The 15,393-nt window shown below is 40.7% G+C and overlaps 1 protein-coding gene across 12 annotated transcripts in view; it reads left to right on the top strand.

Moving 5' to 3' along the window:
* Kiaa1217 (KIAA1217 ortholog) overlaps positions 1–15,393 on the top strand; it is an 806,709-nt gene that overhangs the window by 343,218 nt on the left and 448,098 nt on the right. For 2 of the 12 annotated variants that reach the window (XM_021234466.2, XM_013122522.3), the window contains exon 1: positions 8,292–8,534. The exons of 2 other annotated variants lie outside the window; for them this stretch is intronic. In XM_021234466.2, coding sequence (XP_021090125.1) covers positions 8,321–8,534 — 214 coding nt within the window. In that variant the 5' untranslated portion in view covers positions 8,292–8,320. Of the gene's footprint in view, positions 1–8,291; positions 8,535–15,393 lie in introns of those variants that run through there. 8 more of the 12 variants (XM_021234462.2, XM_013122523.3, XM_013122521.3 and 5 more) reach the window with 8 other exon arrangements.

Below are 15,393 nucleotides of genomic sequence, written 5' to 3'. Positions count from 1 at the left end.
TTTGTTGGGTATCTGCCACTTTACTTTTCTTGGCAGCTGTGCCTTTTCACAGTCCTCCCAACATACAAGCATACCAATTCTCATACTTCCTCTCAACTCTCATTACTTTTGGTTTTGAGTTGGCACATTTTTCAAGCCATGAATCCTAGTGAGCGTGAAGTGGCACTCATTACAATGTTGAGTTGTGGTTTCTTAGCAATGATGATATTGAGTGGCTGATTATGTGTTTATGAGTCTTGAATAACTGTATAGATCCATGATTTCATATTCCAACAATAGAGCCGTTTTTTAATTTCCATCTTTCCCTGTGTGTTTGGATTCACTTATGTGCAGTGTGTATGTGGTTTCAATGGGACACAGGGAAAATGTGGCCCTTAGCCATGTTTCAAAGAGTCTCATTGAGCTTGATGATAGAGAAGGTGCACGATTTTCAAGGTGTTTATGGACATACCTCTCCCTTGTCCTCGGTGGTTAAACACAGAGGCTTTCCTCAAAAGCTCAACACATTCCTGACTTTATTCAATTTTCCTCTCCCACTCCCTGATTTACCTTTTTCTTCACTATCATTAAATTAGAGCATCTGAAAACCTGTGGAAACCAGAAAGGAATCCTACTGGAGCTACAGAAAGCACAGGTTATTTGCTCTCTTGTGACATCACTGAATGAAATGTCATCCTGCATTTCAACAAGTGTCTACAAGTTAGGAAACAGCCTCTTCTATTTTAAGATCGGGTTCTTACTGACCTGGAAGTTTCAGTGTGCTTGATGTTTTATAGTTAAAAGCAAGTGACTGTCACCTCTCTATGTTACAGTGAGAGAAGTAAGCTTGCCTATTGAGGGCTGGAGGGCTGCTTGCTCCCTTTAAGACCCCACATTGTGTTTTTCACTAGGAGGGTTTAAAGCAGGGGCAGAATTTCATCACCTTTGTCTCTTTTGCATTTTGAAGTGGTTAAAAGGTCATACCACTTGGTTGGGCTAAGAGATTTATTTAAACCTCACCCAGGCACACTGTTAACAAGCAATGGTAACTCAAGGCATTGTTTTCAGGTGACTGTGTTTAATTTGTATTGTCAATTGTACACACTAGCCTAAGAAGAAATAGTGTAACATTACTTTAGGATCCTCCTTTGAAAACATACAATTTTGACTTGTATTCAACGCTAACAGAATGCTTAAAGTGACATGTGGAAAGCTGACTGTGATTATAGAGTTTCAGCCCCCGTCACAACTTGGCCGTCTAACACATTTCTGTCCAACTTTCTAGATGGCTTCCAGCTCTACTTGTTGGTTCAGATAAGTCATTCCATCTTCTCTGTATGGGAGGGTTTTGCAATAAAAGGAAGAAAAAAACCTTCTTGGCATTGACAATTATATCGCATAATGAAGCACATCCTAAATCATTTTAAGATTCCTTTACAATATATAGAAGCACAGATGGGTGGCATCATGGTGTAAGGCAACTTTTATTGAAATCATTGAAAATGTTTTTGAAAGGATTCTTAGAATTTGGAGTGGTTAAATCAAGAAGTCTTCATGCCACATTTAACTTGGAAGTCAAGGAATCTGAACTCACTAGCCTTTGTCTTTTACTTAATAAACAAGAAATTTTGCAAGATAAGCTCAACCCAAAGATCAATAGCCAGCACTCCAAAAGGTTTCCCTACAGAACTGAATAATTATATATATATTAATAAGTTGCCAAACATGCTGTAATTCAGGTGACAAAGAGCTGGCCATTGCCCTCATTGTCACTATTTTGTATAGTTAAGTTAGACTCAGCATTGGCTGTTTGAGGAACCAAGTCTTGCCTCAAACACCTGAATGATACAATGTCCAAATTTAGGATGATGTAAATTTGAGAAATTGTTAACAGCTAGGCTGAGAGTCAGGAAACAAAGAATGGGGCGAAGAATCCACATTGAGGTGTTCATAGACACAGGACTCTGAATGAAATTCACTAATGGTTTTAAATGGCTATTACAGATTGGAACTCAGCAAACAACAGATGTATTTATCCGGCTGTGTTTTTGTAAAATAAAGTTTTATTGGGACACAGCCTTGCTCATTGGTTTACATTTTGTGACTATATCCGTGTGCCAATAGCAAAGCTCAGTTGTTGAGTAGAGGTCATTCTGTTCAGAAAGATTAAAATATGCACTTTATGTCCCTTTATAGAAAGGGTTTGCTGAGTCTTGCTACAGTATGATCCACTAATGGAAAAACTGATATTAGACAAAATAGGAAATCAGTATTTTATAACCATTATGATTATACCCTTTGATTCATTGTAAAATTGGCATTTTATAATCTTAAAGGTGCCTTCATATTCATTATCTCATTTGAATGTTGAAACAATCCTGTGATATATGAGGGGAAATACTACAGAGCCTTCTTCCAGGTGACCCAGCTCGGAGAGCTGAAGTGACTTCTCAAGGGCACCATGACAAGCCTGCATGTTCTTTTGGCAGGATGAATTTAGACACATGATGCCCATTTGTTTCCCTTGACAGCTGCTCAGCGAACAATGTCAGGAGGTCAGGGAAGGGCAAAGGTCGACAAGCTCCAGAGAGGCTCATGTGTGTTCCTTGTGCTGTTGGGGAGCGCGGCAGCCACCATAGGACACTGCCTTTTACATAGCTATTCTGCCATCTGCTCCTGTGCACTGGAGGTTTTCTTCCATACAGGGACAGCTGGGTTCATTGGTCACAACCCATGTCCTATCTGGGGACTCATCTATAGGGTCTGTCACACAGGATTCAAGATGGAAGACACTTCCAATGCCACTGCTGTGACTGAACAGGTGCTTGATTTCTGTCCTCAGTACACAGTATAGTTAAAGACAGATATTTTGAATTATACTGATGGCCTGAGTTCAAATCCCAGCTCTAACATATATTATCTGTGAATTCTTTGTGAGTTTCTAGACCTCTGAATGTTTCAATCGACTCAGCTATAAAATGGGTTTGATAATAGTGCCACCTCTCAGGATAGGGATAAATGACATAGAACAGAATTTGTGTCAGCAGTTGTTAATAGTGATCAAGACTGTCCACACCTACTGTAGCTTGTGTGTGGCATTTGCATGCTGGGAGGCATCTTTATGAACTTGCACAGGGAACCTGATGTCTTCACATCCAAGAATAGATATGAGTTGTTGCCTGTCATTTCTCACCCAGAGGACATCTTTGGGGTTGGGAAGAAAGTAGAATTCAGGAAAGTCCACTCCATAGACCTGAGCAGCACACACACAACTTGGAAGACACTAGTGGTCTCAGCTTTAGAGGCACACAGCAATGCCCTGGAAAGGTGGTGTTCAGCCAATTCAGTCATGTGATGCTTCCTTGAAGAAATAAGAGGAAGTGTCTGTTTACAAATGATCTTAACTTCCATGTTTGGGACAAGAGAAAGTTGACTTGAAGTCAATCGGAAGAATTTAAGTTAGCTAGGTAAACAGAGCAGTAAACAGGGAACCACCAAACCATACAAACAAACAAAAAAGGTAACGTGTGCCTTCAGGATTTGGAAAACATACTAGATCAGACAGGCACAGAGCAGCTCTGAACAAGGCTGGAATGATCTGGAGCGCACAGGAGACACTGAGAGCCAAATACCAGAACCCATTGTGCATGGTGTTCCACAGACCAAATCCAGGTGTTGTCACAGAGGTCAGAGGTCAGGAAGAGCATTAATGGGAGCAGTTATTAGATTTACTCAAGCTACAGTATTGAATATTATGTTCTCTCTTTTCATTAGGAATCATAACAAACAATGAAGTTCCCAAGATAGTATGTGAGGCTGGGACATCTGCTTATGACAAGCTCGAGGTGCACATTGGTCTGAGGAGGAGGAAGGGAAGAGAAGGCAATGAGCCTTTCCATAGTATCTGAGTGTGGTGGTGGCACAAGCTTGTGATTCTTGAACTCAGGAAAGGAGGCAGGAAGTTTGGAGTTCATGTCACCTTGCTGTATTAATAAGACCCTGTCTCAGAATAAATTAAAACCCAATAACAGCAATGACAAAAGTAGATTGGGAAGATGTCCTCATGTAGGCAAAAGCAGCAGTGATGAGTTTGGATAAATTTGGCATTTCAAAGAGGAGAAACCTTGGCCTACTTTTCTGACCAGGCCACTGGTGAGCAGAGGTAGTGACAGTGACATTTGGAGATCAGAGAGCTCTGGAGGACAGACGTTGTCCCCATCACATGCAGACTTGATGTAATCTTAAAAGAAAGGTGGGGCTGGGATTGGACCATTTGGGGAGATAACATACCACCACAAGCAAAAGCAAAGCCCACAAATTGAGGGGAAGAGACATCTATGCCTGGTTGGCTCAGAAGGGGATACCATGGTGGTTGTTAGGTTTGGGAGCAGATGGCAGGTTACCTATTGGGCATGAGAGAAATTGTGTAGATTAAAGCAGTGTTTCCAGGAGTGTGGTGACTCCTTGAATGTGATGTTGACAGAGTATGTTCTAGAAAGTTGCTCTTCCTCCTTTGTCTCTCACAATTCAAGATATTCTTTAATTCCTGTGGCAGCTTTGTTATCTTTAGACTTGGCCTAATGATAAAATAGCGTAGACTCTACAAACTCGCCCCTTTCCTTTTTTTGCTTGAATGCTAGGAAACTCAGAAACAAACTTCTATGTCTCTGGTTTCTTTTATTAATTATTCTTTATTTTAATTTCACACAACTAATCCTAATAGGGCATTATTTTGCCAACCTATAGGTATTTTTAGGAATAAAGTGTTTTTAAGTGAGTCAAACCTCTCATATTCTGTCTTCCTTTTGTGTGATGGTTTCAGGCGCATTCGGGTGCTAGCTAACTAAGCAAATGCTTCTAGGTCAACTCTCTTTTCTTTGTCTAAACCAAAAATATCCCATGCCACGTGGACTCTGGCTGTATGGTGGCCTAAGGGTTTGATATGTACTGAGTGAAAAAGTGTTACAGGAAACTTCCAGTGAGTGGAGAGGAAACTTAATGAACCACGTGGTGCTTTCAAGGCTTCTACCTTCTGTATACGTCAGCTGCCTTCAAAGAGATGCACAAACGTTAGTGCAGACAGGCAAGTCTAATTTTTGAGTGATGGGGGAATGTGTTTACCTCAAGTATTACAGCTGAAACCAAGCATGGCTAAGAAACAAATGGACAAGGTGATGAGTGACATATGAGTTTGATGTTCTCAGACAGATTCACCACAGCTTATGAAGGGCAGATAGTGTCTACAAAAGAGAAGACACAAACAGAGCAACCAAGGTGCAGCAGCAGCAGTGGGCAGGAATGGTCATTTGGGGACATTCACACAGGGATGCAGGCTAGAGCATCTCCCAGAGGTCCCCTGAATAAGAGACATGCCTGCAAATTGCTTTTGTGAGGGTCTGGAAACTTAGCTTGGGCCTTGTCTGAAATTTTAAGCCATTGTTCTAAGCTAAAGCTCAGAAATTTTCCAAGTTTGGGGTTTCCAGATAATTCTATAATCTCTCAGGGCAGCAAAAATTACCCCAGTTATCCCAACATTCAGTTCATATCTTATATATTATGCATATTTTTATAAATATAGATATATGCATTGTTAAGTCTACCTAAATGTATGTTTTATAGTTGACTTGTGAAACTGCAATATATATTACTAAATATATTATGCATATCCTATTGATACCTAAATATTAGCTGATTATAATATGCTATGTACACATATGTATTTATGTGTATCTCTCAATGAGTGACATATTTTATATGTACATTCATAGACACAGAGTCTGTATATGCATACGTGTGCACATATATGTATATAGTTATGTGTATCTATTATGAACACATAAATATATATGCATATATATGTATATATACAATGCAGAAGTCTCTCATTGGCTGTTTCTCTGGAGGACACTGGTATAGTCTTCCAGTGGCCTGTTTCATAATCATTGATTTTTTTTCCATCTTTTATAAGCTGGTCTGGTTATCCCAGGCCCTATTGGAAGAGACAGGCATGCTACATCCATATACAATGTAATCCCTGCTAAATACCTCACCCACTGGGTAGGAAAAAACACCTGTTTTCGACAGCATCAGGATTCAGTTACACTTCTTTCCTGGCATGGATCTCTCACTGGCTCGCCAGGCTCCTGTGTGTTGCCAGGTGCCACAGGCTCAGCAGCCATGGGGTCTGTACCTACTTGGGACCAAGCTATACTGCAGGTGCTCATCTCTTTGAGATGGAAACTTGGATGGTGAGCCTTCAGTGTGTTCATTCACTCAGCTGGTGAGCTACAGCACGGCTAGTCTCTGACACACTGTGCTCAGAGTAGCCAAAGTTAGCTTATTTGTCAAGTTTATTCATGAAAGAGACTGCTAGGAAGATCCCAGAAAGGGGGAAGCCTGAGGCAGCTGGAGGAGATGTGGCTTTGCAAAAGATGGAGAAGCCTCATGCAACTGCAGTGATTCGGAGAGGGTTTTTAAGAGTGAAGGGGCCACTTAAGTTTTATGCTTTCTAATTGGATGATGTGATGAAATTTGGGAAGGCACTGACTCATCATCTTCCCAGGCTGCTTTTCTCATTAAGGGTTACTCCTAGCTTCTCTGGGTTGTATTGGTCTGAAATCATGAATGGGATCCCACTGTGGACCTTTAGTTCTGAGTCAGGATGTAAGCTTGTGACTCTGATGGCTTTTAGGATTGTGCTGGGCTTGCTAAGTAGTATTAAAGTTGGGAATTTTGGGGACAGATGGGATGAGGAGGTAGGTGTGTGTGTGTGTGTGTGAGAGAGAGAGAGAGAGAGAGAGAGAGAGAGAGAGAGAGAGAGAGAGAGAGAGAGAGAGAGAGATTACCATTTACCAGATGAAGGGCAGGGCAGGTTTGTTATCTGAGTATCTGAGGCAATCTGTATTTCCTCCCTGGTAGATCAAAATTGCCCCAGCTTTATCAGTTAAATGCTGGAAATGGTTGTTTCTCCAGGGCAGGCCCACAAGTAAAATTACAGGTTACCTATTCCAGTTGATCCCAAAATGTATACTCTTCCTGTCCTCTAATTCTCAACTGATACAGTGCTAAGTAGCCTTGTGTTTATCAGGACATTTGTGTGCTAAGGGCCATTATAGGATCACAGATTCCAAGAACCCTCTTATAGTTCTTCGAGTGTTTGTGCAGATTCTCCCTGAGGGAACACAGAATAATTGAGGTTGGAAACAGCTTAACCACAAGTAATAAAAATCACTGACATGGGAAATGAAGAGGGGAAGGGGTTACCCTTAGTGGGAAAGGGGCTACATGCTTCTAGTGGGCTCTATGTGTTTAGTTGGCAAAAGAACTGTTGTCAGCCTAAGGAAAAACTGACCCATGAACCCACCTGATTTTTACGGGTTACTATCAGTCTTTCAGAAAGCTGAGTAATTACAACTACTCACTAGAGGAAACTCTAGGCTCTTTAAACAGTAAAATAACATAGTCCCAGATTTTCGTACTCACACAGATGCACACAGAAAGAGAGAGAGGGAGAGGGAGGGAAGGAGGAAGGGAGCAGGGAGGCAGGGAGGGAGGGAGAGAGAGAAATACATATATACACATATACCCCCCATTCCCTTATACAGGCATCCGGCTCTCCTCTCATCGATTACTGGGTGCCTCATAGCAGCCCCAAAGAGGTATGGAAAATGCAGTCTCTATTTTCCATGGTGCTATTCGTGTTCTGTAAACAGTAGAAGTGTTTCTGTAGGTGGGCATTCATTGCAAAGTTCACCCTTGGACTATAATCTAGGAATGTGCAAGGAAATATTTTCTTGAACAAATGCCTGGAAACTCAACATGGCATGAGCTTCATAGTCCTGTAAACCTCACATCTGGCTCCATTCACATATTGTACCTGCGTGGGTGGGGCAGTATTTACATTCATTTTCCATTTCTAGCTGTCCAGTGTCTAGTGTGAACGTGCTGAGGACTTCTCTGGGTGAGCGCGCCTGTTATGCATATTTCACATTCCCTGTTCCAGGATCTGCAGGTCCCTGGAGTTAGAGCATTTACCATTGCAACTGCCACCTTTGTCTTTGAAACAGTTTCCATTCCATAGGTCCAGTGAATGGGTGATGTGGCAGCAGGATGCCTTTCTTTAAAAAACAAAACAAACAAACAAAACACAAGTGCCTGCTCAGCCCAGCCCAGTACTTTCTATCCAGTTGAACTCCACACTGTCGCTGGCTATTGAGAAGTGAAACTCACAGGATAATTTTTAGAATTTGCTGCCCCAGCAGGTACCGTTCTAGAGCTGGTCTTTTTTGTTTTGTTTTGTTCGGGGCGGGGGCGGGGGGTTGGCTTTTTCCTGCCGTTTAAAATGTCCAAATCCTCCCGCTCGGCTGGATCCTTTTTTACTAAAGCAGCTTCTAAGCTGCCGTCCTGTAAGAAGGATGATTTAAGCAGCAAGGTGAAGAAAACGAGCCTAGGTGAGAAGACGGAGAGAACTGGAAGCGACGGAAACTTGGAGAAGCAGCAGCATCAGGTGCAGGCAGGGGCGACTCCAACTCAGCTGAAGGCAGCGGCTCACAAAGGTAAGGCTGCAGTCGTCAGTGTGCCTAGAAACTTCCTGCTTCCCGACCCTGCCAGGTAACTGACATAGATACGGCATGGACGCAGCTACGGTGTGCATGCACCCTTTCCTAATACACTGTAAAATGTAAAATAACCAATCATTAGAACGGCACGAATGGAAGTGCTTTAATGAAAGGATGGTGTGAGGAAAACTGGAGGTTGTGATCTTTCTTGCAGATGTGAGTTTATTTTTGCATTCTGTACTCTTTGATAATCTGATCATGTTTGGATGAAGTTTCTTACTGTTGGTTTATCTACATAGAAAGGAAAAAATCTCTTAAAGACATATCATTAATTAGCAGAGGGAATTTTGCATGTTTAATTATTGGTAGTCTCTGTTTAAAATGATGCTTCTCTGAAATGCTAATCTCGCAACGGATTTCTTTGCTAAGCCAGGCAAAACTTATGTTAACCTTGTTACCAGATTAAACCTTCTCAGGTGTATGTTAGAATGTGTCCCTTGGCAAGAACACTGTTGGATATTTGACCAGGAATTGAAAAATGTTGAACTATTGAGAACTTTTATTTTAGTGTGGCTAATCACAGAGGGCAATTAAATTGTATTTTTAAAAATCTAATACCAATTTCTCCCACTTTAACCAAGAACTATACATTTCAATGAAGTATTTTATAGTGTTTATTTTAATATATTTTGATCTCTTATCTAACAATATAATAACTACATCCTGGAAGAAAAAGTTTATATTTTATGCAAAAGAACAAATTCATTTCATAATTTCAATCCTGGTATCTTCTGTTTAAAAACTATTAGAAAAAATACAATTATACATTCTTTTGCTGTATGCTATTTCAAAGATGCAAATACCTTTTGGGGAATAAATTTGTTTTTCCTTACCTTTGCGGTTGTTTTGTCCATTTGCCCAATAAAGTGTTTGTATGTAAAAACTGGAGTCAAAAGACTTTGTGAAAAGTCATGCATAAAATGAACACAGAAAAACTTGAGAATTATTGATAGAAGTTGTTAAAGAAGCTGAATTTTGGTTGTCTAAAAAGGATGATACCCATAAATAATCAATGAAAAATAATGTCAACCTTCTCTGCCTATAGAATGCTCACACATTTATAGTGTACACAGCTGTGTCTATTCAACACAGGCAGGGAGACCTTTACATTGAGTCTATGCCAGGTGCTCCAAAGATTATTTATCATGCTGACCCTCTTCTGGCCAATTTGAGGGTATACCTGAATAGAATTTGTGGATGAGAATAATGTTGGATAGCAGTTCCTTGGGGGCTCTGCTTTTAAAAACCATTAAAATCAAGAATTTTTAATCACAGTAAAAGATCAGCATATACAGATAATGACATTTTTGTAAAATAAATAAACTAGAGGAAAAGTATAATTTAATAAAGTGTCATTTCCTTTGTACCTGTCTGGGAGGAAAAGGAAAACTAACACATAAAAATTTTGAAGTTAGCCAGGAGTGGAGGCACACATCTTTAATCCCAGCACAGAAGGCAGAGGCAGGCGGATCTCTGTGAGTTCAAGGCCAGCCTAGTCTACAGAATAAGTGCCAGGACAGTCAGGACTGTTACATAAAGAAACTCTGTCTCAAAAAACAGAGAGAGAGAGAGAGAGAGAGAGAGAGAGAGAGAGAGAGAGAGAGAGAGAGAGAGAGAGAGAAAATATTGAAGCTGACAGCAGGACAAAGACATTGTTAAAATGTACATTTTTCTTTACTTTTAATCAGAATTCTTTTCAAAAGCATTATTTATCCTAATTAATGTTATTCATTGCTGCAATGAAACACCATGACCAAAAGCAAGTTGGGAAGGAAAACGTTTATTTGGCTTATACTTCCACATAGTAGTCCTTCATTGAAGGAAGCCATCAGTCAACCTGGAGTTAGAAGCTGAGGCAGGGGCCATGGAGGGGTGCTGCTTACTGGCTTGCTGCCATGGCTTGCACAGCCTGCTTTCTTATGGAACACGGGACCACCAGTTCAGGAATGGCCCCACCCACAAAGGGCTGGTCCCTCCCCCATCTATCAGTAATTAAGAAAATGTCATACAGGCTTGCCTCCTGCCCAATCTTATAGAAGCACTTTCTTTCTTGAGACTCCCTCCTCTCCAACGACTATTTCTATTGATATTGGCAAAAAATTAGTCAACACATCTTCATATTATATGGTATCCATAGGAACTTCTAGTTGTTGGAAAGCAAAAAAAAAAATTCTGTATTGTAACAGGACTATATTAGGTTTTCAGTGAAGTGTGTGTGTTGTGACTAAGAAATCCAAGGCAAAGGGAGATGGGGGAGGGCTACTGGAAGGGGAGAAGAGAAGGAAACTTTGGTAGGAATATAGATAGACAGACAGACAGACAGACAGATAGGCAGGTAGGCAGGTAGGTAGATAGATAACAAAAAAAGAAACCCTGGGGCTAGAAGCAGAGCTCAGTGATAAAGTATTGGTCTGGCATGTGAGGCCCTGGATAAAATTTCTAGAACTACTAAAAGAAAAACAAAACAGACAAACAAACAAAAACCTCAAGCCAGACATAGTAGTGCATGCCTATCATTCTAGCACTTTGGATGCGGAAGGATTGTCTTAATTTTGAAGCAGGCTAGCAAGGTCCTGTCTCAAAGTAACAAACCACAATCCCAGTAATGTCAGCATGCCATTGAGATTGAGTTTGAGTTGAGCTATGGTCTCGTTGTCCTCAGGGAGATCTTGGTTTTGCAATTTAGAAAGTTAAATGCATGCATGCCATGATTATGCCTTGGTCTTTTATCACATGTCTAATTTCTTGTTAACCAAGTGCATTTATTATTTTGATTAAAGTCTGTGTCTCATTTAGTATAGTTCACAAATTATAGCAGGACTTCACCTTCATCTGCTTCCAAGGTCCCTTCCCCTCCTCTTTGATGTTATAATCTATGTTTTTATTTCACATTAAAATATTCACATCATGTGTTGTTATCATAACTAAGTCTTCCATAGTTTATCTGTTAACCAGTTCTAAACATTGAAAATTAATGAAGTACATAACTAAGATGATCTCATAAATATTTTCATGGCTAATGGAAGACACCTGATGTTATCATTAACTCTGGTGGTCTTCAAATCCTAGTCTTCTTTGTAGGACACTTCCAGTTTCTCCAAGGAAAGAAATACCTTTCTGTCCCAAATGTTTCTCAGTTTCCTTCAGCCATTTTGCCTGCTTTTTCCTATCCAGCTTTTGAAGCACTTAACAGGTATCTCTTTGCTCCATTTTGCTGAGCCATAATCCCCAGAAACAGGAGAAAAGCCAAATAGGAAGAAAATGTTCTGCTTGTGTCCTAAGTATCTCTTTCTTTTTTAATGTCCTTGGGATATTTTGAGTGGGTAAAGATTTCTAGACTGAATCAATAACCCTGTGCTACTCACACATTCATAGCTTTCTTTGTAGGTAATGTTTTTACTCTCTTTCTTTCAAAGCTTTCAGGATCTCCTCTTTATCCTTGATGTTTCAGAACTTTCCTCAAGTATTTGAAAGTATCAGGGGTTTTTGTCCACTTTGACTGGGTCTTTAGTGGGTTCTTTCAAGTTCAAGAGTGCCCACAGCCCAGACTAACCTGATAATTCTTAGATGATTTATCTGCCTGTATATGTTCTCTTTTTCTCTGTGTGAACCTCTAGGAATCTGCTGCTGTTCTGTGATGTTTATCTTAACTTACATTCTTAATTCACATTTTGTCTTTTGGATCCTCTTGATTTTATTTTCCAACTCCTCTACTATATAATTATCACCATCACGCTGTGAATTCCTCAAGAGTTTTCATCATTCTAATTTTGAGACCACAATACATGTCATTACACTGTGTGTAAGCAGTGTGCCTGTGAGGTATTCACTTAACATAGTTATCATTGCCTATTATACTTTGAAAGATTAACATCATTGCTGGGATGCTGCTGTGCTTTTCATTCCTAATCAGTGATCCAGGTTGATCACTGGGAAAGAAGAGGTAGGCCACAATGATCCTTAGGACTGTAGAATTCATAAGAGTCTCCCACAAAGAACTTCTGCCATGATGAAATCCACCAAATGGAAGATCATTATTGGTGTGCCTTGATACAGGGTAGGTTTTTTCACTTCAGGATATGAGTCAGTGTCTTAGACTGTGGAGTCTCCTCCTGACCTGTGTGCTCTCCTTCTACTCAGATATATTCCCCTAGATGGCAGTATTCTGGTTTCATTAATTCATTGATTCATATTTACTTGTATGGTCCTCGAAACTGAGCCCAAGGCCAGATGAAGGTACATAAGTGTGATATCACTGAGTTGCACTGCAGCCCTTAATTCATTATTTTATTATAATTAACCTTTATTAATATATATGTATGTAAACCAGGCAGTGGTGGCGCACGCCTTTAATCCCAGCACTGGGGGGGGGGGAGGCAGAGGCAGGCGGATCTCTGTGAGTTCGAGGCCAGGCTAGACCGACAGCCTCCAAAACAATACAGAGAAACCCTGTCTCGTAAAACCAATATATATATACATATATATATATATATATATGTAGCATGATGTGGGAGAGCACATAAGCCATGGCACATGTGTGAAGGTCAGGGGACTACACTGTGAGGCTGTCCTCCCATTAACCTTTACATGGGTTCCAAGGATCAAACTCATGGTCACCAGATTCCTGCCGCAAACACTTACCCACTGGGTCATCTCAGTAGGTTCAACTCTTGACTTTTGAATTTGTTTTTCCCTCAGCTATACGAAATAAAGAAAATCATTCTTAAAAGTAGACATGGATACCAACAACTCTGGTTTGAAGAAATAGCTTCCCTCCTCTCATGCATTTGCTGTGATGAAAAAGGAGGTCATGGTAACATCTAATCTCTTGAGTTCTTCCAGTGTGTCCAGCACAGTTATAAACAGCCTCAGGGAGTCTTGCGTCTTAGTGCTATTACAGTACCTATTTCACAGACTGGGAAATTGAAACAAAAAGTTTGAGGTAGTTTCCCAGGACTATTAACCAGGAAGTCATAGAGCCAGAATTCTAATTTCATGTTTTTAATTAAAATATAATTACATTATTTCCCCTCCGTGTAATTCTTCATATGTACCATCCTTTACTATTCCTCAAATTCATGGTCTCCTTTTCTTTTTTTTCTCTTTTTTTAAATATTTTTTTATTTTTAAATTTAAATTTAAATTAGAAACAAGGTTGCTTCACATGTCAATTCCAGGTCCCTCTCCATTTCCCTCCCCTCCTCCCGTGCCCTCCCACCAACCTCCCCATCACCTCATTTCCCCAGGGAGGGTGAGGCCCTCCATGGGGGTGTCCATAGTCTGTCATTTCATACAGGGCAGGGCCTAGACCCTCCCCCAAGAGTTCAGAGTGAGACTGCATCTCTCATTGTTGGATGGGAGTCCAAAGTCCATTTGTATACCCGGGATAAATACTGATCTACTGCCCAAGGCTCAATAGATTACCTAAGCGTCCTCACTGACACCCACATTCAGGGGGTCTTGATCAGTCCCATGCTGGATTCCCAGGTATCAGTATGGGATTCAAGAGCTAACCCTTGTCAGGTCAGCTGTTTCTGGGGGTTAAACCAGCCCAGTCTTAACCCCTTTGGTCATCAGTCCTCCTCTCTGTCACTGGATTTCTTGAGTTTAGCTCAGTGCTTAGCCATAGGAGTCTGCCTCTTCTTCCATCAGCCACTGAATGAAGGTTTTTCTTTAGTTGTTATTATTACATATACATTTATATATCCCTAAATATATAAATACAACATGCTGAGTTCATTTACTGATGCTTGTCTGTATATGATTCCTAATCCATTTGGTACTGGATAACCAGATAGGGGGATCATACCTGTGAATGACAAAGTCTCCCTCTCTCATCAGTCATTGGTTGCCTATAGTTCTTTATTTAGGAAAGGGCCCCCATAAGATTTTTTTTTGTACAATGGCATGTTTATTGGTGCTGTCATTGTTCATGTCTTGTTTAGTCAGGTATACTGTTGAGGTATTATAAGTGCAACTTCCCTGTCATTTCTAGAATGAAATGATACAATTTCCCAGCAGACTTCCTGGACCCCTGGCTCTTACAATGTTTCTATTGTCCCCTTCTGAACTGTTGCCTGAGTCTTAGGTGTGAAGGTTGTGTTGTAGATGTTTCAGCTAGGACCTGATCACAACCAGTTATTCTCTGTGTTTGGACCATTGTGGCTTTTGGAAATGGTCTCTGCCTACTGCAAAGAGGAGGTTCTGTGATTAAGGGTGAGAGCTTCATTTATCTGTAGACGGGATATGTATTTAGAATGCAGCCAGGAAGGAATTCCTTAAGTTTTGTCTCCTGGTCTTTCACAATTGACCTCTGTTCTAAAGCACCTTTCCATACAGAGCAAGCATCTGCTCATTGAAGAAATTATTAAAGCTAGCTAAACTTAGTGACTGATCAGTCTTGTCTCTGAAACAGAAAAATCTTTAGTGTCATGCCACAACTCAACACAAACCCTCTTGAGGCAGGTATGGAGGTTCCCTCCCAGAAGGCGTCTGTGCCAAAGGCTGAGGAGGGAGAACTGCAACTTACGGGCAGCCTAGGAGGCAGAAAAATAGACAAGAAAGGGCATGGGCCTCTGGGTGGGGCTATTTTTATTTCTTCTTTAGCATGTGTCTTTCTTAGACAAAACCAAGAAATGGGAAAGAAAGCAAACAAGTTTCAGTGAGATGAAGCATGTCAACAATCTGGGAATGCTATCCTAACATGGAAAGTGCCGTTGTATGAGCACCACTATCCTAATACCTACATTCCTGTTCACAGAGAGACACACAAATTCTCTCTCTCTCTCTCTCTCTC

The sequence above is a fragment of the Mesocricetus auratus genome, unplaced genomic scaffold (assembly GCF_017639785.1).
Source record: "Mesocricetus auratus isolate SY011 unplaced genomic scaffold, BCM_Maur_2.0 Super-Scaffold_100013, whole genome shotgun sequence".
NCBI lineage: Eukaryota > Metazoa > Chordata > Mammalia > Rodentia > Cricetidae > Mesocricetus > Mesocricetus auratus.
The sequence above is the reverse complement of the archived record's forward strand: the minus strand, read 5'-3'. Positions and strand labels throughout refer to the sequence as shown.